General features: G+C 39.7%; 1 protein-coding gene across 1 annotated transcript in view; it reads right to left on the bottom strand.

Annotated features, from left to right (window-relative positions):
- Positions 1-4,387: 4,387 nt before the first annotated feature.
- Positions 4,388-15,685, bottom strand: part of LONRF2 (LON peptidase N-terminal domain and ring finger 2) — a 40,324-nt gene continuing 29,026 nt past the window's right edge. The window contains exons 9-12 of the mRNA XM_014067539.2: positions 12,389-12,547; positions 11,669-11,831; positions 9,965-10,114; positions 4,388-7,937 (exon numbers count right to left, since the gene is read on the bottom strand). Of these exons, the coding sequence (XP_013923014.2) occupies positions 7,779-7,937; positions 9,965-10,114; positions 11,669-11,831; positions 12,389-12,547 (631 nt within the window). The 3' untranslated portion in view covers positions 4,388-7,778. The remainder of the gene's footprint in view (positions 7,938-9,964; positions 10,115-11,668; positions 11,832-12,388; positions 12,548-15,685) is intronic.

Genomic DNA, 15,685 nt, shown 5'->3' with positions numbered 1-15,685 from the left:
TCTGAACGGGGATGATAATACCTCTGAGAGGACTGCTCCTGATCAGGTGGGTGGTAGGCTGGTCTGCAGTAGTTGGACACCGGTTGCTGTTCCGAATGCTTGGTGGTCGAAGTGGGAAGGACCTTTTTCTTGTCCTTATTCTCTACTAATATAGGTTTGAGAGATTCCCCGAATAATGATCCCCCTGAATAAGGCGCTGCCACCAACCTCCATTTGGATTTTGCATCCACCTGCCAGTTGCTTAGCCACAGTCGTCTGGTGGCAACAGAGGAGGGCAAAGCCCGGGACGAAAACTTCACCGCTGTAAGGGTGGTGTCCGCTGAAAATTGGGTTGCAGACAGCAGCTTATTGAAATCTTGCTGGAGGCAGGCATCCTGGAAGGGGGGGAATCCTTTCCTGTATCTGTTGGAGCCACAATAGACAGGTTCTATTAAAGAATGAAGCAGCAGAGGCAGCCTTAATGGCCCAGGCAGCCGATTGGAAATTCTTCCGAAGGGTCAGCTCCGCCTTTTTATCCTCTAGCTTAAGATTGTCAGCTATAGCGCCTGCCACGAGGGAGAAGGATGTCGCCAGCGCTGCCACTGGTGCATCGACTGTTGGAACTTGCAGAATCTGGGAAAAGGTCTGATCCATATTATAGAATCTGCGGTCATTGCCCCCCAGATTGGGAAACATCCCTGGACGGGCCCACTGGCCTCACTACATCACAGATAATTGTGGAACTGGAATCTCCTCCTTGTCCAGTGGGGCTGGGAAAAGAAGTGGGGCCCTAGATGGTTTGGAAGGTGGGCCACTGGGATCTGGTTGAGTGCAGCCTGGGCAGATGATTCCAGGTCAGCCGTCACTCTAGCTTTACGAAGGAGAGATTTAAAGAGGGAGGGAGGGAAACACCCCGAAAAGGCAGGAGGGTCCAATTTAGAGGACTCCTCATCTTCCGATAAATCCATATCCCTCTGTGGCTCCTCCCCCAGAAAGGAAATTTCACTAGCCACCAAGGGAGAAACAGGCCTAGCAGGCAGGGAACCTTGGGCCTCCCTGCTATGACTGGATCTGTGCCCCTTGTCCCCAGATTGCTTAGGTGGGGCCTTGTCTTTCTGGCGTAGGGCTGAAGCAATGCCATGTGATATGGCCTGCGCAATGATACGCTGCATGCATTCAGGGATGTCCTGCATAAAATCTCCAGAAGGGGAAACATCCCTAGGTATCACGGGCCACTGGGGAGCCAAGGGGGCATGTGGGACCAAGTCAGCCAAGGCAGTTGTGGAACAAGAGAAAGGATCCCCTTGTATTTCACCTACATCCCTGCCAAATAGGGGAGGAGATAATGAAATATCCCTGCCTCTCTTGGAACGTGATGGGGAAAGAGAAGATGAGAGATCCCTAAGCCCCCTATTAGGAGATCTTGATCTAGAAGGAGAAGGACTGATCCCGTGAGCAGCTAATTGTCTCTCAGCCCTGGCAATCCTCTTCTCTAGAGCCTTCTGCCTGAGTTGCTTATCCCTCTCAATTAGGCGCTGGATCGCAGGCGCCCTGCCTCACTTGCTTTGGATTTTGTAGGACTGCCATGATCCTGGTTGCTAGAGGGGCCGGCCTCCCTTGCAGGGCTGTTGTTAGCCATGCATTGGTCTTAATGTCCCCACTCACTGCCCTTTGCGCTGCTGCAAAGATATGAAGTTAATCCTGGAGTGTGGCAGCTGCTCACCTCTCTCTCTGCTCACAATCATCTTTCATGGCTATTTCAAAGTGATTGGCTTATCTCCAAACTGATCACAAAGTGCACCATGTGTCGGCAGCTTAAAATTGCTGCTGCACTGAGGAGAGGCTGTTGGCAGCTTCGAAATGGCTGCCATGATGATCTGCATGCTTCCGAAGCTCCGTTTCTCTCCGTGAAGCCCAAAGAATGTTTTTTTAAGGAAGCCTCATAACCTCTGCTACTCCAGAGGATTCCTTGGCTCCTAAAAGCAATGGTAGGCAAGGGAATCTCCCTTAAGGCAAGGGAATCTCCCTTAAGGCAAGGGAGACCCCTGTGGATCAGGAGGCTGCAATACACTGTCCCTGTATAAATCTCCCAATTTAAAGTTTTAGATTATCCAATTATCCACCAAATTAGTTCAAGTTGAATCCAAGGACTGATCAATAATTCAGAAGTGGAGCCAAGGGAAAATTAATCCTCTCTTGACCAGACTGAGTTAAACTGGGGCTAAGGAAGAGAAGAGTCAGAGGCGTGGCTTCAGAATTATTGACTCAGTCTCTGGACCAATCAGGACATGAGAATAACCCATGTCTGAGCCGTCCTGCTGGATCCATGGAGAATTGCAATAAATCAAGATTGTATATCTCCAGGATTATTACAAATGACTTATTAAAATCCTATCAAAATATCTTGTGGAACGTCACAATATGTCCTTTTATCTCTTTAATATTGAAAGCTGTCCTGTCTTATCAGACAATTAAACCCCACTGGAATTTGATACAATTTAACAAATAATTATTTGACAGGTCAATGATCTATCATTGACAATGAAGATTATGAATGCTCTATACCAACGTTGCTATAGTTCAGCAGTTTGGTAAATTACAGGTAGTTCTTAATTTACAACAGTTTGTTTATGGACTGTTCGAAGTTAGAAAGGAACTGAGAAAAATAGCTTATGACCGTTTTTCACACAACTGTTGTAGCATCTCCATTTCAATTCAGATGTTTGGCAAATGAACTATATTTATGATTGCAGTATACCATAGTCATGTGATTATCTTTTGAGACCTTCTGACAAACAGTTAATGGGGAAGATAGATTCACATAACTGTGTTATTAACATCTGCAGTGTTAATATCACTTAACAATTGTGGCAAGAAAGCGTGTAAAATGGGTCAAAACTCACTTAACAACTGTCTTGCTTATCAACAGAAAATTTGGGGTCGGTTTTGGTCATGTCGAGAACTACCTGTATCCGCTCACTCAATTAATTACAGTACATCTCATATATATTCTATAATCTTTACTGCAATGAAAATAAGAGTATGTACAAATTGGAATGTTACTTAAAAAAACCTTTAACTTAAAAAATAACATACTGGAATTATTATTTCAGGAACATTCTTTGTTTGTAGTGATAAATATTTCAACACCCAGCGGATGGTGATATAATTATCCTGGAACTGGGTCAGGATGACCACCAGGCAGTGGGAATCACTGGAAATTACATTCTGATTGTATAATTTGTTCCAAACCCATTACTAACATCTAAAACTCCTAAATGACCATCAGCATTTAAATTCAGTTTGGATGATGATTCAGCATTCCGTGATATATTGTATGAAAGTATAATATGATAAAAAAATAATTCCACTAATGAAAATTAACATGCTTTAAACCTGCAAAGCTTTACATAAAAATTTATTAACTATATACGTAGCTTAAAAATTAAGTTCGTTAAGAAAAATCATATCAATAGACTGTGCTGTGAAATGCTGCCTGAAAAATTCCTCCAACGATGTTAAAATTACAGATAGTCCTTGTCTTATGACCAGAAGTTATGACGGACCTTCCCAAAAGTTACTTTCAACCCAGTTCTGTAGTTCCAATGGACATTTGATCACATTTTGGGCAATTGGTAGATGGCTGACATTTATGGCCATTCACAGCATTCTGAGATCATGAGACTATGGTTAACAATGTGTTTGCTGAAAACTGGCATTTACTTCCAGGTTCTGACAAAAGTGCTCCCTTGTGAGCAACGTGTTCACTAATACCATATTGTTTACTTAACGAAAGCTGCAAATAAAGGTCATAAAATTCTGTCAGTCCTGTGTGATGACCCATTTTTATGACTGCCGCAACTTATGATTGTAATTATCAGGCTCAATTACAGTCACAAATCGAGGACCACCTGTAGTTTTCATTAGACTATTATGGAGATAAAATGTGACAGGCCTTTAAAATGTGTGTAACTAGTAGCAAGTAAATTCTTTAGAGATTAGACAGCAGGAAATATTTTAAGCTGAAAATACTTCTACTTTTTTAAAAATGTGAAACAGGAAAAAGTAGTGAAGAGAAGAGCTTGTTAACATTTTCTCCTCCTCCTGTAAGGCAAGAAAACAGTTGGGAAGAGGTAGTGCAATTCTGAAGAGAAAATGCCTGGAAATCAAATACATAAGAAGCTCTATTCCTGTTGTTCTTAATCTCAGATAACGCCTTGCACATTAATATGCATGTGTAAACAGCATCCAACCAATGAAGAAAATAACAGACTAATATTGGATGTAACTAAATTTCAATGTCTTGAAAAAGTAAGATTAGTGTTTCTTTCAAAAGAGATGTGTACAACATTTGACTTTTGATAAAACTGCTCATGTTTTATAGTTAGGAAAGTTAAATACGACAATGGCAAACCGAAATTATTTATTTGAAATGTCACTTAAATACATTTTCCCATGAATATTCCAAATATACACAAAAAGAACATTGCAGCAATTTTTTAAAAAAAGGTTTGGTTTTATGCAACGAAGTGCCAAACATAGCTGTAACACATACCTGACTTTTGTTTTACTAAGTATAAAAAGTAAGGAATAATTTATATTTACACATATGTACAATGATCTACACTTATCCACATACACATGTCAGTTAGTTTCAAAACATGAGTATATTTGTTTCAAGTTTTATCTACATTAAATATTTTTTAAAAACTGGTCATGAGTGCCAGATTTTGTTTTTATGGTGCTTTGTTGATACAATCATTCTAGTGCTGCAAAATTAAGGCGCTACCCAACACCAGACCTTCAGTTATGCAAGGCACTGTATGACTAATGCATACAGTTTTCTGAACAAATCTTATTCCTTTTCATTGAAAATGAACTGCAGCATGAATCAGAGCGCAGAAATCTGCTGATTATCAGCTTATCAAAATCCCAAAGCACCCTTAGCAACTGAAAGAAAAAGGGATATTTGAAAACAGTAGATAAAGGCCACTGTAGCAAATATTTCATGAGTGGTGAAATTTAAAATGGTCTAAGCTTCACCTATTATTTGGATGCAAACCTATTATGAATTTCAGGTTTTTGTGTTTGCTTTTTACAGGAGTAGCTGGGATGCCTTTGCAGACCTATTATACTCAATAAAAGTATGTTCTGAATATTATTTCTGCAAAGCATAAAGTTCTCTAAATTGCCAGATTGATCAGCCTAAGTGAAAGAACATAATTTTTTTTGCTTTCATCATATACTTATGTTAATATTCCTGCTGATGTGACCAATTCTGATGGCTGAAAAGCTCATCAGCCTGGCTTTTGATTTTAAAGCACAAAAGTACCATACTGAAGACTCTCATAAAATTCCTCATCCAAAAGATTAGAGGGGAATCCCAGGGATAGTATATAGAATTCTGCCTCAAAATGGGAAGTGCCAAAACAGTAACTTAGGAACAAAAAATAGAAAAGAGAAAGAGAAAACCAAGAGGTGAGCCCAAATCTTGCCAGAGACAGTCCAAGCAATCACAGCTAAAACTGTGAAAAATAATGAAGATGGTCCAAGTTCCCTGCAAAAAACCCACTAGCGTTCATTTTGAAATACCTCTTTCTTGATAAAACTTGGAAGCTTTTAGAGTCCAGTGAATGAACAGGAAGACAGCTGTGTTGAAGAAAAGTGTGATAGCACCCAGGTAATGGATAGAAAGGAGAACAGGGTGAGAACCTCCTTCTCTCTGGCTTCAATGTTGAAAGAGGTAATATCATGCTTGACCAGGTAACTACCTGGAGAAATTCATGTGATGTTCCTGGCATGATACTGAAGTGGTTTGCCATGGCCTCCTTCTGGCATTTTTTTTTAAAAAAAAATTCAATTTCCTGGTCTCACATACAGCTTTAGAGATGCCAGATGATTTCCCATCCAAGTAGTAATGAGAACCGACTTTGTTTAGTATTCAAGATCAACCGAGGTCAGCCAGGACCAGGTGCAAACTTTTAAAAAATACTTGAAAGAGAATCTACAAACTCTAGTAAAGAACTTGCAGGAAGGCTATGGCAGAAATTATTAGAGCTTCATTTGCAAGTTGCACAGTTAACAATTGAAAGAGCAGTCACAGGTCAATACTTAACTACAAAAGATGAATTCCAAGAAGAAGCAATTACAGTACATTCAGGCTGTGTTGATCAGTCTTAGGAAACTGTTATCTGGTCAAGATTTTTTAGACAATCTTCCAATACCACACCAATTATAGCACTTACTAAAAGCAGTCTTTTTGATGATTAGACTTCCTGAATATGAAATTTCTATGCCTTTGTCCAAAGAGCACATGCTGTTTCTAATTCATAAAGGAGGCACTTTTGAAATAATTTGGTATTGTCATTAGTTTCTTGCCAGATTATTATTTTTTACAACCGATATCTTTTACCTTGCTGTGTCTTTGTACTATGTTCTAAAACCAAAACTATTATTAGTTTCCTGTTCTGTTCGTTTGTTTCCGGAAATTCAGAGATCCCAGCAGTTTGAATTAGCAATACTGATTTGCTGTTTCATGTTTACAACTAAACTACTAAACTATTTCCCATAATTTGACCATTTTTAAAAAGTTAACCACATATACGAAGACATCATAATACAGATATATTTACATCTAATTTAAACTTGCATTGAAATTTGCAGTACAGGATTCTATTTGTGTCTCCTTTTATGTCAGCAAGAATTTCAAGCACGAACAGTATTCGATACATAACAAGTAATATTAAGGTTTTGGTTTTCAAAAGTATATCTAACTAAGTTTTCGTAGAAGAACCTATTAGGCTGGTTATGGCAGTTGTGAGTAAAGATGGTTTTTATTTAAGTGTTACTTCCAGACAAAACTAGAAGGATAAAATTGAAATGGTGATTCGATTTTTCAACAGCCTTTAGTAAGATAATTGCTGAAGAGCTTGAAATTAACAGTGTAGATATACACTAAATACGCTGGCCATGATCCAGCCACGGAGCTTCGCAATCTCAAGTATTTAATGGCAGAGAGAAGCTTTCCCTAAGACACAATTATGTCCACTATGAGAGGCTCTTAGTTCCATGTCCCAACTACAGGGCTCTCCACAGGTAACTCCTTGCTGTAGGTTCCTGATGTCATTCTGAAGGGAGGGGGGCTTGGGAAGGAAGAATGACTCAATCTTCTTAGATATATTATGAAACAGTTTTCTCAATACATACAGCATGCAAATTACAAACACAAGGAATTGGCTTATAACCAACCACAAAGCTGTTCATCAGATACTCTTTTGGACAGTGTTATTTGGAAGTGGAACATTTTATCCTGGCAATCCCATTTACTTCTGATATTTCTGTCCACATGTTGCAGATACAAAGTTGCCCTTGGTGCTTTCTTCCAGAGGAACATTTAAGAATTTCTTTTCAACTGACTACCACAAGGATAATTCTGACAATGCATATCCTCAGTTTCTAATCCACTACTCCAAGTCTGTTTCTACAAAGAAATAAAAATGTCAACTGGGGATTTGTAGATATTTTAGTACTTCTGACTCAGTTGTCTATGAGTAGATGGCGATTATGTACTCAGTTGATGCCTGCAACTACTGTATGCTCTGTTGTGGCATAACTTCCAAAAGGCTCAGATTATTCCAGGACAAGAGGCACAGTATACATGATTAACTATTGAGTCCAGTGAGTGCAAAAAAGAATGAATGCGTAAATGAGCAGAGGGAAGAACTGTTCAGTTGCCAATTGTTTTCTTATTAGCATTAGAAACCAGTTGTTTTCAGTGTATCTTCACAAATAAGACTGTGTCATCTAGGTCTTTTGCGGGTCACAAATATTAATACGCGGCGAATGGCAATGAGACGATCTTTAAGTGAAGTCATGGCAAGAATGGCCAATTGGGCTCTGTTCTCTAGTGGTAATACTGCCAAAAGCCACCAGTACCAAGCTGGGCCACTGGGATTACTCTGTAAAGAAAATATTAATAAATTAACTGTTTTTAGTAACATTATTCAAGCAGATAGAACACCATCTATTGCTGTAAGAAAATCTAAGAAGACAACATTCTGTGCTGTTCACAGAATGCAGAAACTGAAAGTAGTTTTTGGTCACCCATAAAGTATTTCTATAGTGAACCTACAGAATGCAGAAAATTACAGTCCAGCAAGATCTAGAGAGTCACAGTCCTGCCTATTTTATGTAGTAAGACTGTCCCCCAACATTATTGTCATTATCTTGATATTTTGCAATTATAGAAAAATACCTAAAACAATAGAACAAAGACACATGACAAACTCTAAACTGCTTTTTCTGGCTCCCATAGTCCAGTGGGTAAGGTGCCAAAATTCAATAGCAAACCATAAGCATTATGAATGTAATTTCCTGCAGATTTACAGTATGAAAACTTGAGGCTTCAGAAACATTAAACGTTCTTGAAGTGACTAAATCCCCCATGGAATTAAAAATCCTGAAACACAATCACCCTGTTTATCTGAAAGCACATAATTTTTCTCCTCTTTGAACACTTGGCCAACAAAAATAAGTAGCCCCTACCTCAAAAGCAAATTCTTACCCATGATTTTGGGCATGACTTCATTTCAAAAGGGATTGTAAAGGCCATAGAAATGCAACAAATTTACAGAAACAAATAAGGAAGAAACACAACATTGAAGTACGTTCTATATTACTATTTTCGCAGAACTGCCTTATTGGTTTTAAGGGAGTAATTTCATTATGCACTGTAACATAAATGTATGACTCATAGTCTAAGAAAAGGTAAATGCAACCAAGGAAACAAAACTCTGTCTAAAATGTTAATACACAATTTGTCCAAATGCTGCTGTAAAAACAAATATTAGTCTGTTTGAGCAAAATGAAATGGAACTATGGTTCCAGTAGGGAATACAATGCATCTTACTGTAGCCCAAAATGCAATCTCAAAAACAAAAATATAATTGGATTAATTCAACTGGGATTGATCTTTTTAAATTTAAAAATAAATGCAAACAGGGCACATTTTAAATAGCCACCAATTTTCAGGAGTTGCATGTGTTTGAAAACCAAATTATGGATTCCTACCAGCAGAGTTTTACAATAATCACTTTTTAAATTATCATACTGTGAAAGATACCTCTCATTATTGGATTTTGACCTGTAAAGGGGTTAAACTTTTGAGATTTACTCATGGAGCCCTCTTCAGGTAACACAGCAAACTGATTGCCAGTGACTGTGTATAATTGCTTATATAATTTTATTAACAATTTGAAAAACAAAGGTTAAATTAATACAGACTACAGAAGAAAAAAAAAAGAAAGAAATCACAGCTAAAAGTGTAAGAAAAAAATAAATGAAAAATAGAAGAGAAAGAAAATAGGTACGAAGAAGTGGCTTCTGATCTCCTTTATAGGAGTTATAAGTACAATTATAAACATTACCTATGCTTTCTCCCCCTGCCCCCCCCTCAAAAAAAAATCAGAGCAAAAGAGAGCAGAGAGGAAAGGAAAGAAGGCAAGGCACTGGGAGAATGGTGGTAAATGAACAGGATGATAGAATAAGGCGTATTGGGATGTCAGGGAAGAGATTGGAGATATAGGTGAAATCTAGCTGATGCCACAATGAAATATTAACAGAAGCAGACAAATGGTAGGGAAGGAGCTGGAAGATGGGAACAAATCAGATATTCTGCACTAGGAGCTATTGAGGGAATGGGGGTACTGAACTCTTCCTTTTCTCCTCTCATTTGCCACTGCCAATGACATTTGGTTTAAAAACTAGCCATAAGTGGATATATACCATATATATATATAAAAAATGAAAGAATTACATTTTTCAAATTCATATCCTCTGTATTTTCACACAATTTATGAACATTTTAGCTTCACAGATTTTAAATTAAGCACTTACTTTATGTGAATTGTTGCATATATTAATCATTGTAGTTATTTGCTGTTGTACCCTGTTCATTTTTAGCATTGATATAACATTGCATATTTACCTGCGGCTCACGTTCTTTCCCTGGCATTGGTCCAAAATGGTTTAAAATTTGTGCTTTCATATTGTCTTTAAGAGAAGTAAACCAGGACACAGCTTGATCATAAACGGAATCGTGAATGCGGACCAGCTCTTCATACTCTGCCCCTTCAACCTAATTTGAGTTATGAAAATAGATTTAAATAAATGCATGTTATGTACAGCGTAACAAAAGCAAATACTATTCTAAAAAGAGTTTAGTTACTTTTAAATATCCTAAACAGGGAACTTTTTTTTAATCATCTCCCTTTTTAATCAGCCCAAAATTCCAAGAAAGCAGCACAGGTAGGTGTTGAGTATTCAATAGGATAATAGTGAAAATTGAGTTACTAGCTGATTACTAGGGCTGTTTGCTAATTTATCACTCAGGGGTGTCAAACTCAAGGCCGGTGAGCCTCGGGGTGCTTAAATTTGGCCCACAGGGCTGGCCTGGAAATAGCAAAGGACTGGCCCATAGTGCTTCTGAAAGCCAAAATGGGGCACAGGGGGGCACGTGCGGGCCCTATACCCTGTTTTGGCTGGCAAAATGCTGCATGCCATCCAGGCTGAAAATGGGGCGCAGTTGGGGCTGCGTGTGGGCCCTAATGGGGCCTCCAGTTTTGACTGGCGGGCTGCTGCAGGAGGCGTCCATCCAGTCTCTCCACCCGGAGGAGGAGAACTGCAATGCTGATCCAGCCCTCGAAGAAATCCAGTTTGACACTCCTGACTTAGTGGATTGTTTTCTATTCGCAATCAATGATGAAGACTGATGTGGAAAAGTACAGAACATGGGAACTAACATTTTTCAGTACAGATATAAAAACTGTTTGCAGATACATAAGAATTATTTGAATATTTGAATTACATTTGTGAAATGACAGTAAAATGCTAACTCTGGATTACACCATTATTCTTCTAGAATGCCAATCCATTTAATTTTAACTGAGGAGAGCCTATTCTTTGTCTATTTCTCTTTAGAGCTGCTTTACATTACACTCTTAGAGAAACCAATCATATAAATTAATAGGATTAAAAGCCACTGACCAAAGCATGCTTAAGGAACATGTGATCTGATAGAGCTTGCTAATACCTTTGCATCAGTTTAAAGAAGAGAATTGGAGCTACACATTCGAAGATCTGATATAATTGCAAGCAGATTAGAAAGTGGCATTCCTAACATTTTCTGCTCAAAATCCCCCATCTGTGTAAAAACAAACAACACACACACACACACACACACACACGGATGGAATATCTGTTTTTCAAATTCCTATTTTCCTTTAGAGCATGCTTCTTAATGCCATTTTCTTATTTAAAACACTACCCTGGAAAAAAGAGTGACTGAACAACTGCATAGTAATGCTGTAAATCTCCTCAGGAATATATATTTTAATATGGTAGGATTTAGTATTGAACGGAGTGTTTAAAACTTCAGAATATGACATTTTGATTTTAAAAAGATGTTTTATAAAAGGAGTTTGGTGCTGATCATTTTAGTAAGGGAATGGAAACAAAAGGGGAGAAGTAACTTCAGCTTTGGGTTTAAAAATTAATTCGTGCAACAGCTAAAGAAAACCCCCCACAAAAGTTAGATTATGGCTGTCCTGTAATTTAGAAGACAAAGGAAGGCTCACAAAACTTTTTTTTCAATAGATGAGGTATCAAAAAAACTACTACACTAAAAAGTTACCTTTTTGTCTTCCAAATATTCAATGTTTGCAGTATTATATCCATCTCGCTGACCATGGCTTAAGACCCTAAAACGTCGAATACCAACTGTATCAACAACTGAACGCCCATCAGGGAAAAACTTCACATCCCTGACTTCCAACATGCAGCCGTAATCTGCAAATCTGAAGGGACAAAGTCATGTTAAGGTGTAATTCTAAATATATTTTAGGAAGCAGCCTTATAGATTTCCCATAGCCTGCCTAAATATATTTGGAATGAAGTTGTAAAAGGAATTATTAGGCCTAATGTGGTAAGAGGAGGTACAAAGGCTTGCAGAAATATTGCTTGTTCCAGTTCTGTAAAAAGCTATGAAATTACTACTTGAGTTCTTTTGATGCTGCTGTCCAAATCTAATAACCCTCAAATGAGCTGGATTTCAGATCCCATTAAATTCCCACCAGAAGAATATGGGAAGCAAAGATCTACATAAATTGGGAATCCTGTCTAGACGGTCAGATTTTTCCCTAAACACTGCATTTCTCCTAAATGGAAAGTTTACCCTAAGATTGTTACTGATCAGCCAACTGCTAGATCTTGGTGTATTCCCCAACATTGGAGAAGAAACAACAACCCCCATTTTCGTGATGAGATCACTTTCCCATATCTGATAGACATAAACCCTTCTTCCATTTTTGCACCCAGAAATGTAGTATTTTATAAAGGAGTTCTGAAAGCTTACCCTTTCAGTTCATCAGTTAAACACATGCCGAATTGTTTAGTGCCTGTTTCCATGCATCTTCTTATCATTAATCGATAACGGGGCTCAAAGACATGAAGAGGACAAGGAATCGTAGGGAAAGCCATGGTACATACAAAAATGGGAACATCTTTATTTAGACTGCAAGAGAAGGAAGATTTATTTTATGCTTATGCAGGTCAATATCTGTTAAAACACATAACTGAAATCCATTTTTAAAACTACTTAATACATTGTATACGTGTTTTCACTCAGCTTCCCTGAATCTCTCTTCTGTTACTAATACAAGAGAAGACTATCTAAACCTAGCAAAGACCATGCTCAGCTGAAATATTTCAAGCTGTACAGTACATGCTAAAAGGATAAAGGCTGTCATATATATATGAGAGAAGTTGGCAAAAATTTGTGGCTGGTGGACAAATTGGAAATTTGGAACATGCTACAGTTCTCATAGAACTGGTATCATTGGCTGTGGGAAAATTTATGTTTCATTCTGCAGTATGCCTGCTTGGTACATAATTATTATTTCAAACAACTACACAACTAAAATCAGATGTAGCAAGAAACACATCTGATTGCATACATACAGAGACAATATGGGATTTAGAATAAAATGAACAACAGTTTGGTCCTATAACAACTCTGTTCTAATTTTATTCTTTTACAAAAGCTTTCTCTGTACAAGGTAACCAGCAGTTTCATATATAATCTTGCTTATTTATTCACCAAATCAGGAGTCCATAATCCCCGGTTCAAAACCATGCCGTGCCAATGATGGGCAAGTGCGCATGCGAAGCTCCATTCGCACAAGGGCACTTGAGTGGAGGTCATTTGTGCTTGCACAAGAAGCTCTACTCATGTGAGGGATGGCCACACATGTGCAAAGCTCCATTTGTGCAAATGAAAATTCATGTACGAGCACTCTCCGCTGGTGCAAGTGGAGTTTCGCATGCAAGCACAAAAGCTCTCCACTCAAGTACCCACTGCTCACACAAGCATTCTCTGCTCACATGCAAAGCTCCATTTGCACGAACAGAGGGCGGGCATGCCTGCCGCTGGCACCAGAGCTGTACATGCGCACATGGCATGGGTGGGTTGCTGCCAGCATTACTGCCAGTTCGGTGTTCCGTGAGTGTGCGCTGTTGCATGTAAATAGGTCTGTGAATGTGCAGAACATTTTAAAAAGGCCCCCCCAAAAGCCGCGGTGACCAGGAACTGGTTCGGGGGCGTATTGAGCCTACTGTCCCTACCGGTTCAGTGACCCAGTTGCAATTTCCACTACCAGTTTGCCTGAACTGGTGTGAACCAGTAGCAACTCATCTCTGGCACATGGGCCTGCCACTTAAACCCTCCACCAGCGCCACCAAGGTGGAAAGGTTGGAGACTGCTTCTCCAAACAATAACTTTATCTGTTATAGAAACTTACTACGTGACCCTCCACATAGTTTTTGGAACAAATGTCAGAATATACTTATGGAATTTCTGTAAAAGTCTCATTCAGAGGCTTTTGTTTCAACTTCATTAGTGTTCCAAGTCATTTTCAGGGCATGCATATCCCTGACCTACACATGCATATTGATTGTATAAAGGAGATTGGGACTGCTTCCAGTGATTTTCCCACTTATTTTATTTTATTTTATTTATGGGGTTTGTATGCCGCCCACTCTCTATTTATTTATTTTCATAAAGGCAGAGTAAAGTTTGTGCAAAGCAACAACTTGGTTTCCAAATGTTAATAAAGTGCAGGTTCTCTAATCCAGTGTTTCTCAACCTTGGCCACTTGAAGATGTCCGGACTTCAACTCCCAGAATTCCCCAGCCAGCATTTGCTGGCTGGGGAATTCTGGGAGTTGAAGTCCGGACATCTTCAAGTGGCCAAGGTTGAGAAACACTGCTCTAATCAAACTTTCTATGAAAAATCAAGAGAAAGGAAGAATTGACAGATTGATGTCAAATGTCTTCTTTGACATATACCAGCGATGGCGAACCTTTTTTGGTTCGCATAACATAAGCAGGGGGAGTGCAGGGGGGTTGTGCACAGGCGTGCCACACCCATACTGCAATATGCGACCCCCTCATTTTTTTGCATGCTTTATTCACACTCCCTAGGTTCCAGAGGCTTTATAGGAGCCTCGGGAGGGCGAAAACAGCCTCCCCTGCCCCTCCGGAAGTCATTTTTCGTCCTCCGGAGCCTTCAGGCAAGCCTCTGGAAGGCCCCTGAAGGCTTTGGAAGGCTTAAACCAGCCCTACAAGCAACCCAGAAGTCTGTTCCCAAACTTCAGGTTTGCCCATAAGGTCAGTTTTTTGCGCTCCAGAGGCTTCAGGTAAGCTCCTGAAGCCTCCGGAGGACCTCTGGGGTGGGGGGGCTGTTTCTGCCCTCCCCAGGCTCCTATAAAGCCTCTGGAGCCTGGGGAGGACGAAAAATGGTTTTAAAAAGGCTGAACTCAGCTGGCCAGTGCGCACATACGCGCTGGCCACCTGACAGGGCAACGGCTCACGTACCTTGACAAATGGCTCCGCATGCCACCTGTGGCACGCATGCCATAGATTCACAATCCTGGACATATACCATACCAGCATGCTAAAATAAAATGTTTTTTGTCTGAAGATCAGAGAATGGGTGTTGGTTCTTACCTGATACACTCATTCTCTGTTGAAGTGGAGACAGCAGCCAGACTGGGTTTACTCTGTCCAATAACCAATTGGACTGAATCTACACTTATGATGTCATCGGGCCCTTGTGGCTCCGCCCCAGTTCAGACGAAGGAAAACTGTAGACTCAAGTGAGAATTGTGAGCAAAAACGTACATATGTCAAGTCCCTATCCTCTGTATATCTCTCTCTCTCCTCCATACAAAAAAGTTCTGAATTGCGTGACGCACCCCAGGGTGGGGCTGGCTGCTGTCTCCACTTCAACAGGGAATGAGCGTATCAGGTAAGAACCAACGCCCATTCTCCTGTGATTGTGGAGACAGCAGCCAGACTGGGACGTACCAAAGACTGGGATGTCCAGTAGGGTGGGGATACTAAAGAAAGTCTGTTAAGGCACAAGCACTTGTTGCCAGCACCTTGGGCCCAAAAGCTGCATCAATTGATGCATACTTGTTTAACTTTTAATGACGTATGAAGACTGTGGGAGATGCCCATGTGGCTGCCCGGCAGACTTCTTCCAATGTAGCTTGCATGGACCAAGCAGCAGTTGTCACAGCACTCCATGTAGAATGAGCTGTAATGTTTAGAGGAACCTGCAAGGACTGAAGTTCATAAGACAGTTTAATAC

Source organism: Thamnophis sirtalis, unplaced genomic scaffold (genome assembly GCF_051295495.1).
Source record: "Thamnophis sirtalis isolate CommonGarterSnake01/CBP01778 unplaced genomic scaffold, rThaSir2_p1.2 scaffold_12, whole genome shotgun sequence".
In the NCBI taxonomy this organism is placed as follows: Eukaryota; Metazoa; Chordata; class Lepidosauria; order Squamata; family Natricidae; genus Thamnophis; species Thamnophis sirtalis.
Note: the sequence above shows the minus strand (reverse complement) of the source record. Positions and strands in the feature narration are given on the sequence as shown.